Here is a 12,558-nt window from a genome sequence, read left to right on the forward strand (position 1 = left end):
AGAAGCTAAAGAAGCATTCAAGATCCAATCAATAATTCTGTGTATGCACACTGGGAAGAAACAAAACAAAACAAAACTTTTACTAGTGCAGGTGACTTGGAAGTTCCTGTCACTCTTCCCTCCCCTCTAAAACCATCCTATACTGCGAGTTGGTTAAAGTTTACCTTTCTGCAAGAGTGTTCTTACTTATAAATAACTCATTTATACTTCACAGACAAAACTAAAAGGATTTCAGTTCTGCAGGAATGAGGTTTTCAGCCCCCATAAACCTTGCCTGGAGGTACATCGCTGCTTTTGTTTGAGGCTAGTTGGTCTACAATGCCAACAGCAACACATGTGCATAGACAGCCTGTGTTCCAGGCATTGAGTACCTATGGCTTCACTCATTCTCATAATGTCCCTTTGTTTTTTTTTTTTTTTTAGACGGAGTCTTGCTCTGTCACCCAGGCTGGAGTGCAACGGTGCAATCTTGGCTCACTGCAACTTCCACCTCCTAGGTTCAAGCAATTCTCATGCCTCAGCCTCCCAAGTAGTTGAGATTACAGGCGCCTGCCACCATACCCAGCTTTTTTATATTTTTAGTAGAGACAGGGTTTCACCATCTTGGCCAGGCTGGTCTCGAACTCCTGATCTCAGGCGGTCTGCCCGCCTTAGTCTCCCAAAGTGCTGCGATTACAGGCATGAGCCACAGTGCCCGGCCCCATAATGTCCCTTTGAAGCAGAGGAGAATCAGTCCCTTATAATCCTCATTATATAAAAAGAAGAAGCGAGCAGAGTGGGAGGTAGGCGGATAAGTTGACTTGCCCAAGATCACCCTGTCGATTGATCTGACTTCATCTGCAACCAGCCACATAGCGTCTCCAAAGCAGGTCATCAGACAAGGAAAAGTGATTGGGGATTCAAATAAAACAAATGACTACTCATGCTATAGTTAGCACTATGTGCTGTTCTGAACTCTGCTGTGGAACACCTGTTGTACTTTTCATACTATTCACATGCATTACCTGGAATACTCCAGTTTTCAACATTGCCTGCTTCAGTTCCTTAAACCTTAGAAATATCCAGACATGCCAATATTATGAGACCAAACTATATCTTAAACTGTTTTTCCTGTTGAGGAGTATGAAAGAACTCTTCACTGTAGCACAGGTCCCAGTTTTTGGTTGGAATATAGTCACCGTAATTTTCACTGTCAATAAATACTGCTGGCTAATTCAGAGGTGACCTGTGGAAGCAACACGTGCTCTAAGAACTCCTGTTTCCACTGTCTGGCATTATTAGTGTGTCCTTACTTAGACCTAGCTCTTCCAGAGAGAGAGCCATCTGCTTCTCAATGACTGCGCAATGGTGTTGACTTCTAGAGAAGAGTAGCCCAAGAGCCAAATATTAGAGGTCTTACTGCTTCCCTTAAGTGCATGGCAAGAGAAAGAGGGAAAGCAAGGTGATAAAAGGACTGACTTGCTTTGCCAATGGCCCAGCACTGGTCCATTTTATAAAGTCTAGCACAAAAACCACTCTTTTGAATTAGATACTGTGTATATCCTGTGTACTTCAAGTCATACCAGCATTCCCTACAATAGAGCTTAGGAATGCTATTTATCTTGTACTCAGGCCAACTGTGTGGCTCTCTACTGAACAGCTGGTTCCCCATCCACCTCTAGGGCTACCTAGTTCATGTATAAACAGTATTTTTGCATCAAAAACACTAACCCCATGGAAACTAATTGTTCATCTACACACACACGCGCGCACACGCGCGCACGCATTCATGCACACATACGCACACACAAGAAGGAAAATCAAGATGGGGCAAATTAGGTCAGAGGTAGGAGGAAAAGACAAAACAGGGGGAGCCTGGGGTTTGTAACTGAGATGTGGCATGCATTAGATTTGAAGTCAGGTTACTGAAGCCCCAGGTTATGTTCCAAGGTCTAAACAGGACGTCCATTGAGTCTTTGATTCCTAAAGACATTTAATGCCTTATAAAAGAGCTTTGCTATATCATTATTCCTAACTACCTCAGAAGTAAAACGATATTTTTAAAGTGTTCAGTATTTGTATACCTCTAGGCTGAATTAGTAAACTACAAGAGACCCAATTTATAGCCACAAAATGAGGATCTAGTGTGGGTCACTGTCTACACACTTTTTAGTAAACACCAGTGTTTCACAATCTATTTTTTGTTAATTATTATTTTGTTAATCTTTTAAGAGACAGGGTCTCATTCTGTCACCCAGGCTGGAGTGCAGTGGTGCGATCATAGCTCACTGCAGCCTTGAGCTCCTGGGTTCAGGTGATTCTTCCTCCTAAGCCTCCCCAGTAGCTGGGATTACAGGTGCATGCCACTATACCCAGCTAATTTGTTTATTTTGTTTTTGTAGAGATGGGATCTCACTGTTTTCCAGGCTGGTCTGAACTCCTGGCCTCAAGCGATCCTCCTGCCTCAGCTTCTGAAAATGTTGGGATTAGGCCGGGCGCGGTGGCTCAAGCCTGTAATCCCAGCACTTTGGGAGGCCGAGGCGGGCGGATCACGAGGTCAGGAGATCGAGACCATCCTGGCTAACACGGTGAAACCCCGTCTCTACTAAAAATACAAAAAGAAATTAGCCGGGCGTGGTGGCGGGCGCCTGTAGTCCCAGCTACTCCGGAGGCTGAGGCAGGAGAATGGCGTGAACCCGGGAGGCGGAGCTTGCAGTGAGCCGAGATCGCGCCACTGCACTCCAGTCTGGGCGACAGAGCTAGACTCCGTCTCAAAAAAAAAAAAAAAAATGTTGGGATTACAGGTGTGAGCCATTGCACCTTATTTTTTGTTAATTATATTACTACACATGTTCAGTTCATTATGGATACTTCTTACCGGATATCCAATCAGGTAGGGCTACCAAATTGGTAGTTATCATATCCTAAAATTTAGGCCATCATTTTTCTTGGATCAATGACTTTCTATCTCCTTCAGAGCCTTACTTTACCCATCTACCCAATCTCTTATAATCAGGAGAGCTCTGACTACATATAGACTATGTATTTCTGTTTCTACCCAAGATGGAAAAAGTGTAACTATTAGACACATTGCATTGCACATCAGCCAAGGAGGTGGTCTTACACATTCTAATAAAAGGGTTTGTGTATTCAACTTAATAGCTAAAACATTACCAATAATAATATATATGTGTACTCTTCCTTGATCGACCTATTCCTTAACATTAGATTTTTAAACAAATCCCTTCTGGGTGCCAGCTTACTGCTAAATCAAGGCAAACAATTATTTCCAACATTTTGTTATCATATTTTAAAGTAATTATTTGCTTTATTAGGATGGGAACTCTGGCTGTACCCTCTCACTCCCTGGCCCCAGATTTAACACAGCATTTATTTCACAATATTTGTGCAGGGCTTTATTGAACCAGGGGACACACCCATGAGTAACATTGATTTCTCTTGGTGGTGACCCAGCCGGAGCATGTCAAAATGAGTACCTATCTATTCTATTAAGATAATAGAGGAAAAGAGAAGCATGCCATCAAGATAAAGGAACACAAACTACCACATTACCTTGAAAACAAATCTGAGTATTTGTTGTGTGTGAACACATTATCAGTGTTGCTTGTGCAAGAAACAAGGCTTTTGAGCTGGAAGGCAATTTCAAAAGACAACACCTGTTTCAAAATAGGGCAAAGAGTTCACAGCTGCATTTTGAAATTTCAGTGTGCACTTTTATTTCGGGATGTTATCCATATAGGCTTAGGAGATGTAAAGACGGAACACCACAAGAGGACAGATGCGCATGAATCAAGAAATTCTATTTCCTATTTAAAATTCAGAAAAGATTGTTGCTACGTACACTAGGTTGTTAACTGGGTACACTGATCACAGAGCTTCGATAACCCAAGTAAGTGGCAAGGTGTTGATACACTTGCAGAGTATCAACTGAGCCTAGCTGACAGTATCTAAAAATGTCCTGAGCCTAGCCCATAGTATCTAAAAATGAGATGGGAAGAGCAAGCACTCCACTATCTATGGAGGACAAACACCGCCCTCTACTGGCAGACTGTAACTGCTATATAGTCAATATGATGAACATTTTCCTCAACAGTCACTATCATGAGACATAATCAGAAAACAAAAGCTTTTAAATAATTTGAGGTTTTGTAACTAGGGGTTACCAGGATTTTCAAGCAAACTGAAATATTCAATGAGAAATCTCCTTACTCAATGGTTTCCGATTTTTCCCATTAAATCTTTGATGTAACTCATTGGACTGGTTCGAGTATCACTGTTACTGGGAGATGTGAGAGAACAGCAAAATGCTCAAAAGCTCAATACCAGTAAGGAGGTTTAACGGACCCATTTATACCAAATGGAGCTGGCTTTAGAACGAACAACTGTGATAACTTAAAAGCACACAGAACTGATTCAAACCCTTGTTGTACTACATACTAGCTACATCAGGTGCCACATCAAACCTCAAACTGAACCAGATTATTTTTTACAATATTGGAAGAACAAACACTTGCCGAACTCACACTGTTGGAAAAATTAAATGTAATATGTGTTGCACAACTACAGTGTAGTACTCCATACCAATGTTCATGGATAGGAGTCTAGGTAGCTCCAAGTTGTGTTTTACCTCTCTTTATCTGTTTATCCACTTGTTGGTTTTTGAAATTCTTTAAATCAGACTGCATTTTTCTTCAGCACTGTCCTGAAACATAAAATTGTCTATGTCATCCATAAAATACCTAAGGATTATGAGGAAAAGTAGATGGTTAATGTTCATCCAAAGTCAACGTTAACCTGAGACAACTGAAATAAATGTATGTGGGTAGGGTGCTTGCACCTGTAATCTCAGCTACTCATAATCTGAGCTACTGGGGAAGCTGAAGCAGGAGGATACCTTGAGCCCAGGAATTTGAGACCAGCCCAGACAACATAGCAAGACTCTCATATCTCTATAAAAGAAAAAAAATGGCTGGGAGGGGTGGCTAACACCTATAATCCTAGAACTTTGGGAGGCCGAGGTGGGCAGATCACTTGAGGTCAGGAGTTCAAGAGCAGCCTGGCCAACATAGTGAAACCCCGTCTCTACTAAAAGTACAAAAATTAGCCAGGTGTGGTGGCATATGCCTGTAATCCCAGCTACTTGGGAGGCTGAGGCAGGAAAATTGCTTGAACCTGGGAGGTGGAGTTTGCAGTGAGCTGAGATTGCACCACTGCACTCTAGCCTGGGTGACAGAGTGAGACTCCATTTCAAAAAAATATAAAAAATGAAAAATAAGGCCAGGTGCAGTGGCTAACGTCTGTAATCCCAGCACTTTGGGAGGCCAGGAGTTAGAGACCAGCCTGGCCAACATGGTGAAACCCCATCTCTACTAAAAATACAAGAATTAGCCGGGTGTGGTGGCGGGCGCCTGTAATCCCAGATACTCGGGAGGCTGAGGCAGAAGAATCGCTTGAACCCAGGAGGCGGAGGTTGCAGTGAGCCGAGATCATGCCATTGCACTCCAGCCTGGGCGACAAAAGCAAGACTCCGTCTCAAAAAAAAAAAAAAAAAGTAAAGTTAGCTAGAAGCATTTAATTTCAAAGCCAAATTTGCATTTAAATTATAGTATTTAGCTGACAAGGCAAGTATGTAAACAAGAGGAAAAGTTGAAAAGAAAAAAGCCCTAATAGCTACAATATCAGCCCTGTTCTAAAGAGGGATCTTGTACCACATTCTCCACCTAAGGAGTAATCTTTAATTCAAAATTCAGTGTAGTTCTTATGGGTATTTGGAATTGAATCCAAGTGTGTTTTTGAGTATAAACATTATCTTTTATTATATATGATTGTTAAACTTTGCTTTCCACAACACTTCATAACCTTGGATGTAAACATGAGAAAAAACGCTAATTAAGAATCCTTATGCACCCAGTCCAGTGCTCCCTTAATCAATCAGAAACTGGTAAATCCACTGCTTCTTGATTCCATCCTGAGGTATTGACTTTTGAACCGAGACATGCTTATCTTTTACCAACAACAGGGAGGGTCACAAAGTTTCTAAATAATTTATTAGGGAAGTAAGTTCCCCCAAAGTCAGGCTGGACTGAGAGCTGATCATCAAAGCTGTGTAAGTTAGTGTGTTTGCTTTAAAGTATTACAAGAAGTACACAGAGCACACATCTGGGTTATAAAAGCCCTTTTATAAAGCCATTTTTAAACAAAACAAAAAAAAAGTTTACAAAAGAAAAAAGATACAGAAAAAGAATAACTTGCTTCATATGTCCCAAAAAGAGAAAAAAATAAAGGGGACTATGCCAACATGCTCAACAATAAAGGGTTCTTTTTCTTATTTTTTTTAATACAAAATACAAGCAAAGGATACACATACTTAAAACAGAGCTCAGGAGCAGACACGCAGTCCTGGAAACCCTTCAATAAAAGCAAAGCAGGAGTTTGTTTTTTCTTTGTCTATGCAGATACATACAGAGACTGGGATATGTAAAAATTAAGGATCACAAAAGACCATCACACGATTCTACCAATGCATGTTGCATCTATAATTCACGAACATGGTCAACAAAATCATGTTCACTTCAACCTCATTTCATTTAAATTAAAGAAAAAAACCCTTTAAATAAAGTGGTTACATTCAAACTTTAACTTCCTTAGTACCATGCTGCAGATTTCAGCACTGTTAAGGTATTGCAAGAACGCCCAACCCTCTGGTGTCTGATCATGTATCCAGCAACATTGCAGTATGAAGAAAAGAGATGCCCCGGTCTCAGCCCATGGACTAGTTAATACAGTAAAGCAGGTTCCTGTCTTTTACCCTTCCTGCTCAGAACATAAAAGATTAAGGACTAAAATCAAGCAACTGGGAGTTTTAGAACTGGCAAAATGAAGTCTAAAAGATAAATCAAAGCAACCAATTACTGAGAACCTGGCTGTTGCTTAACCTGGCAAGTCTAAGTCTTTCTTTAACCTTGTAGGAATTAGATGCATAAGGTTTGCTGCAACATGTTCATGGTAAACAAACTAAGTAGAGCTCTTATTTACAAATCTGGTAACAAATACTTCTGGAGGAAAAAGAGAAAAGAATTCACTAAGTTCCAGAAGACAAAGCTTTAATTGCCAGACGTATACAAACACACACTCACACACACACACCCACACAATACTTCAGGGGTTTTTATACATGTTATTTTAGGGCATAAGCTGAGTACTATACCCCCACACCCCATCAAAAAAGGAACAACAAAAAATCCCAATTTCACCCTCCCCCAGTAATCTAGAAAACCCTCCCTTCACCCCTGATGTACAAAGTGTATGCACAACGGTGGCATTCTACCAGCCACACAAAGCATGCTCAAACAGATGTCACCAGTTCAGTCACTCCATTGGCATGGCAACAGGCAGGTTTACGGGATTTTTCCCAATAGTGGTTATTACACAGTCAGCACCACTGTGAATTCTGTGAATTTGAAAAAAAAAAAAAAAAAAAAGTATAATTTACGGATTCAGGATTCAAAAAGAATAATTTGTATCGAATTTATCCCAGACAAAGGGAAAACTGGTTGCAACTGAAACTTGGCTATAGCTTGATGTCCCAATATTCAAACAATAAACCACCTCTCTATTTTCAAGTAAATCCAGCTTCATCCACAGAGAAACAGACAATTTTCTAACCTCAAGAGCAACCAGCTTGTTACATTTTCCCTATCCTGTGGCAGGAAATGCATATTACTTCTGTTCTGTTTAAGTATCTCAGTCTAAATGCCATGAAGACCAGAGCCCAAGTTTCTTCCCTTTCAAATTCTTAAGGTGAAAGTTTTTTCTTTTCAGTGCAGCTACCAATGATGCAGGCAAAGATCTGTTCAAACCAGCACTCATTCTACAAAGCTGCAACAATGGCCACCATGATCTTTTATAAAGCTTTCCCCGTTGCTCCTGATATTTATTTCTGCTTTTGTCTTACACTCAAAGCATCTCGTAAAAGTAATTAAAAGAAAAGCACGATTCCCTTCCCCAACCGGTACTTGAAAATCCACTTATCTGAATGTTCACAGATAAAAAATCATTAAAAAAAAAATCAAGTTTAGTCTAGCTGACCATATTCACAAGTGTTAAAAACTTTACTGGTGTATAACCTCAAATTTCACTCTTGATTTGTTATCTATAAGAAAATGCTATTTGAGCCAGTACCAAATTAAGTATTAAACTGAGGATTGAACTGGGGCAAACAGGTTACTGTGGAAACAGTCAGTATGTAAGCTCCTTCAAGGGAAATCAACTACTATTCCTCAAGATTAAAAGATGTCCACACTCATTACATTACCTCCCTACAGGAGGAAACACCCTTTAATTTTCCCTTATGGAATCAATATGGAGTGGAAATATGAAACGGGGAGATGTTTTAGAAAGCAAGACAAATCTACCTACCATTACTGGAATTAAAATGTATCCTCTGGGCCCACTCCATTGATTCCGATCTGAGGTGAGGAGGACTAAAAGCAGCAGCAGGTTACAGATAGATTGAATAAGGTGTAAGTATGCTACGTATGTCTAGCTGGGGAAGGGGGGATCTGGAAAAAAAATCTCAAGAACTAGAATGTAGTGTCAGTCAGCATAGCTGCCGAAATCTACGTTGTAGAGGTAAACCTAGCAGAGCTAATACAAACAAGCACCTTCAAAGTTAACGTCCCACTTCCTGAGCACTGCAAAATACGACAGTGAATGCTATTGCCATTTCACCATAGGCACACTAGAGAAAAAGAGGAAGGTTAGTCAAGGGTGGTGCCAATGGCCAGTCAGTATCGGCTTACAGCTTGTAGTGCATTCTGACATCACTATCAAGCCTGACTATTGAGCACCTGTATCCAGTTGAGTCACCACCACTGTCCTCCAATTTGCATGCATGATTTGAGGGGAAGACTTTTAAAGTGTTTTAAATCAATAAAAAGTGGAGAAAACAAAGGTTATTCAGAGCCTGTCTCACTTGGGGACACAGATCCTTCTGTCCAGTCTATCAGAAATATAGAGTACATTTTTCAATCTAATGAATTAATTTTAAAAGGGACTCTAAACAAGAAGCCCAATCAAATGCACACAAGTAACCTAGAAGACATGATTACCTCTAAAATATGTGCGTATATCACAGAGATGTTAGTGCAGATTAATATATTAAACAGACTGTTACACAAACAATTGAGGCTGAAGTTTTAAAAGCGCCCTCCCCCCGAATCTTCACGAAACATAACCTAAGAAAAGCCCACATGTTACTAGGAATGTAAGACTTAAAATTATAAACTCCTAAAAAATAGAAGTGCATGGTGGAAACACTGATCGGTCTTTTACTATATGAACACAAACCTCTTTGTTAAAAATGGATACCTGAACAAACCCATTTAGGCAAACAGATTAATCTTTAACACCCTCATTACAAAGTTCACAACTCTGAATTTAACCATCATGAAAGAGAATGATCCAACTGCTATTTATGTTCAAGTCCTGTATTTTTGGCCATGTACTGAAAACTCCTTATTCATTCTTTAACACACAGTGCAATAGTGAAATGACTCTGCCACTGTGTGTTTTTTAAAAAAAATCAGAGTAAGCATGTTCCTAGTAAACCACAAAGTAGGATATTGAGGAAGCAAATCTAGATTAAAAGGCAGGAAAAAAAAGGCAGAAGTTAAATTTCACTAATTTTTCAATTTATTAGCATACCAGGACCCTTTAAACCTTGTTCCCATTAGCGCCTGGTATCAGATGTGAAGGATCAAACCTATGGATCTATCTCCTGACTGCTTTTATAAGGCATGCAAAAAGTCTATTATCAACTGCACACAGGCCTGCTAAAATGCCTGGTTTCTCTAGTCCCTCCTGCTTTAAGCAGCATAAGCAGTAAAGCAGGGGTTGGACCAACTAAAAAGACAAGAGCTAACTTGAATTGTATGGGAGCAGCATTTAACATATTCCTAGTCAAGGACAGGATGGGAAATAAGTGAAGAATAGGGCCAGGAAAATAGTGTCCTATAGCAGAGGTGGTCGGCACTCAGGGCAGAGTGTGCAGTGGTGCCCTACGAAGCAGCAGGATCACAAGGATGTACTTCTTATCACATTTCTATGAAGAAATGGGAAGATCGGGATATGAAAAAGAAAATGTTCTAGCCCCAAATAAAAGCAGAACATGGTTAATGGGACCTGAATGCACATTTATAGCATAGAAGAATGTCAATTCTATCTCATAAAGGAAAAATCTCAACTCTTTGTGACTGAGTTTCACATTAACTGGAACTTTATTTGCTTAAAACCCATTGTCAGTTTGAAAAGAAATCCACTGTGACGTGTAGAATGATCTCGTCGATTAAATTCTAGAGTATTTTTTTTTTTTTTTTGATTCTTGGTAAAATTTTATCCAAAAAACAGGATACATATATATTTAGAGAAGGAAATATGAAATCAAGAGTGATTTCAGTTTTGGAGGCCCTTGCTTATTTATTTATTTATTTAGCTCCCTAAAGACTGTAGCAGGATAAAAGGATCACTGGCTCCGAGTCTCTTTGAGATAACAAGTGATGAAATAAAAAAGAAAGCCCACACCCTCAAATAAAGTCAGGTAACCCCACTGCCCACCCTCCCCACAAGGTAAAAAAATGAGTACTTTTAGTAACAGTTCAGAATTCATCTTTATCTCCTACCTGCCTCATCAGTGGAAGTTTAAGGTCATGGTTTTTTTTAGATATTGATACTTGTGTCTATAGACAAATAAACTCTATTAGATGACAATTGATTTTTTAAAAGTCTAGGTAGAGAAAGGAGCAATCATTTTGAACTAAAATCTATGTTTTTTGATTACTATTCAACTTGCTATTTTTTAGCAAAAAGCAAAGTTTCAATAATGTTCATCTCAAATCTTATTGCTTTACAACTGTGGTATACCTTTCATTAAAAACAAAAAGATGAAGCAGTCAATCCAGTGATTAATTTGACATGGCTTTCATTGGGAAAGGGGAGGGCTGGCAAAGAGACCAATAGACAAAAAGGTGACTTAAACACTTAAACATACAATGGTTTGCTTTTAAAAAAAAAAAAAAAAAGAGAGAGAAATGTTACTTTCAACAAATGGAAAAAAGCACTGAAAGCCCATGAGTCAAGCCATAGCCAAAACCATGTTCTATCTTAAGTAGGTTCTTTTTTTTCCTCCCTCTTTTTTCTTTTTTTTTTTTTTCTTTTTTTTTAATAAAATCTCTCCCCAGACCATCATCACTTCTAATCCTCCCCAGACGGGGCTTCATCTTCAGACCCTTCATCCCCAGATTTCTCGGGTGGGGGGCTTGTAGATGTTTTCTTTTCTGGCGGGCTTTCTGGTTCCTCATCTTCTTCTTTGGGAGAAGGAGTCTTTTCCTTTGATGCCTTTGAAGCTGTGGGGCGACCCACTTTCCCTTTGCCTTTCACTGGACTTGGCGTCACTGAAAATAGAAAAATAATTTGGGGAAGGGAAGAGAAAAAAATGTCTTTAATACAAGTCAGCTACAAAATAAAACAATCTGTAAGAATAAAATCTATAAAGACAATACGCAACTTACTAAAAATCAAGGTGGGCACAAGGGAGCGCATATATCCCTAAGTAAATCTATCTCAATTTCTAAACTGTTCATAAGTTACTATACTATGTTGCAGTATTTCCCATCAGTTTTTACCAACACTCTATGATGTTAACAGTAATACCTGTAATGAAGAAGCACGTGCACAACATCCTTAATTGCTTGGTAAACTAACAGTTGTTTATGCTAAAAGTTGTTTATAAAAAGAAGGTCAAAAAGAGGGAAGGAAAAGAATTAATCTGATTCAGAAACTAAAGCTATCAAATAAACATTTGATAGTTCCATCATTCCTAACAGTAGGAAGTGATAAACAGAAGTTTAACAATGACTAGTTCTACCTAACAGAATAAAACCACCTACACAAAAAGCAAATTGATTTCTGATTTAGTTAACAAATTAGTTCCAACTAGGAGAACCCATTAGGGCGCAGAAAAAAATTAACTCATGTCATCAAGTGTGGTTTTATTCTGATAGCACAGAGGATGGGGGCAGAGTTCAGAACATGGAACTTAAATGTATTACTCTAGGTTTGTGCATTTTCACAATTAAGTCTTTGCTGGCTGCTGAGACTGATACCAGTGAGGAAAAAAGAGCAGTAACAGCTATGATGATACAGCATTTCTACCACTGTGTCTGAAACAAATAGATCATTCTCTGAAATCTTGCTCAAGTACTGGCAATAGTTGAAGAACATGGCTAAGCCCACTAGACTCTTAAACAGGCTAGTGTCTTTATTAATAAGAGATACTTCCAGTTGCAGAATACAAGACCCTTTTAGATTTCTTGTATTCCTGCTAAACATCAGGTCAATGCCAAATCCTAATGAAGAATTTCTGTATTGAAAATAATGTTTCTCAAAAAAATTTTTTTTTTTTTTTTTTTTTGAGACGGAGTCTCACGCTGTTGCCCAGGCTGGAGTGCAGTGGCGCGATCTCGGCTCACTGCAAGCTCCGCCTCCCGGGTTCCCACCATT

At 39.3% G+C, this 12,558-nt stretch overlaps 1 protein-coding gene across 2 annotated transcripts in view; it reads right to left on the minus strand.

The window, feature by feature from the left end:
* Positions 1–6,160: 6,160 nt before the first annotated feature.
* The window catches only part of LOC105484826 (nuclear casein kinase and cyclin dependent kinase substrate 1), a 37,898-nt gene continuing 31,500 nt past the window's right edge, over positions 6,161–12,558 (minus strand). Inside the window, exon 7 of one of the 2 annotated variants that reach the window (XM_011746855.3) lies at positions 6,161–11,450. In XM_011746855.3, coding sequence (XP_011745157.1) covers positions 11,251–11,450 — 200 coding nt within the window. In that variant the 3' untranslated portion in view covers positions 6,161–11,250. The remainder of the gene's footprint in view (positions 11,451–12,558) is intronic. The other variant, XM_011746856.3, reaches the window with a different exon arrangement.

This window comes from Macaca nemestrina, chromosome 1, assembly GCF_043159975.1.
Source record: "Macaca nemestrina isolate mMacNem1 chromosome 1, mMacNem.hap1, whole genome shotgun sequence".
NCBI classification, from domain to species: Eukaryota; Metazoa; Chordata; class Mammalia; order Primates; family Cercopithecidae; genus Macaca; species Macaca nemestrina.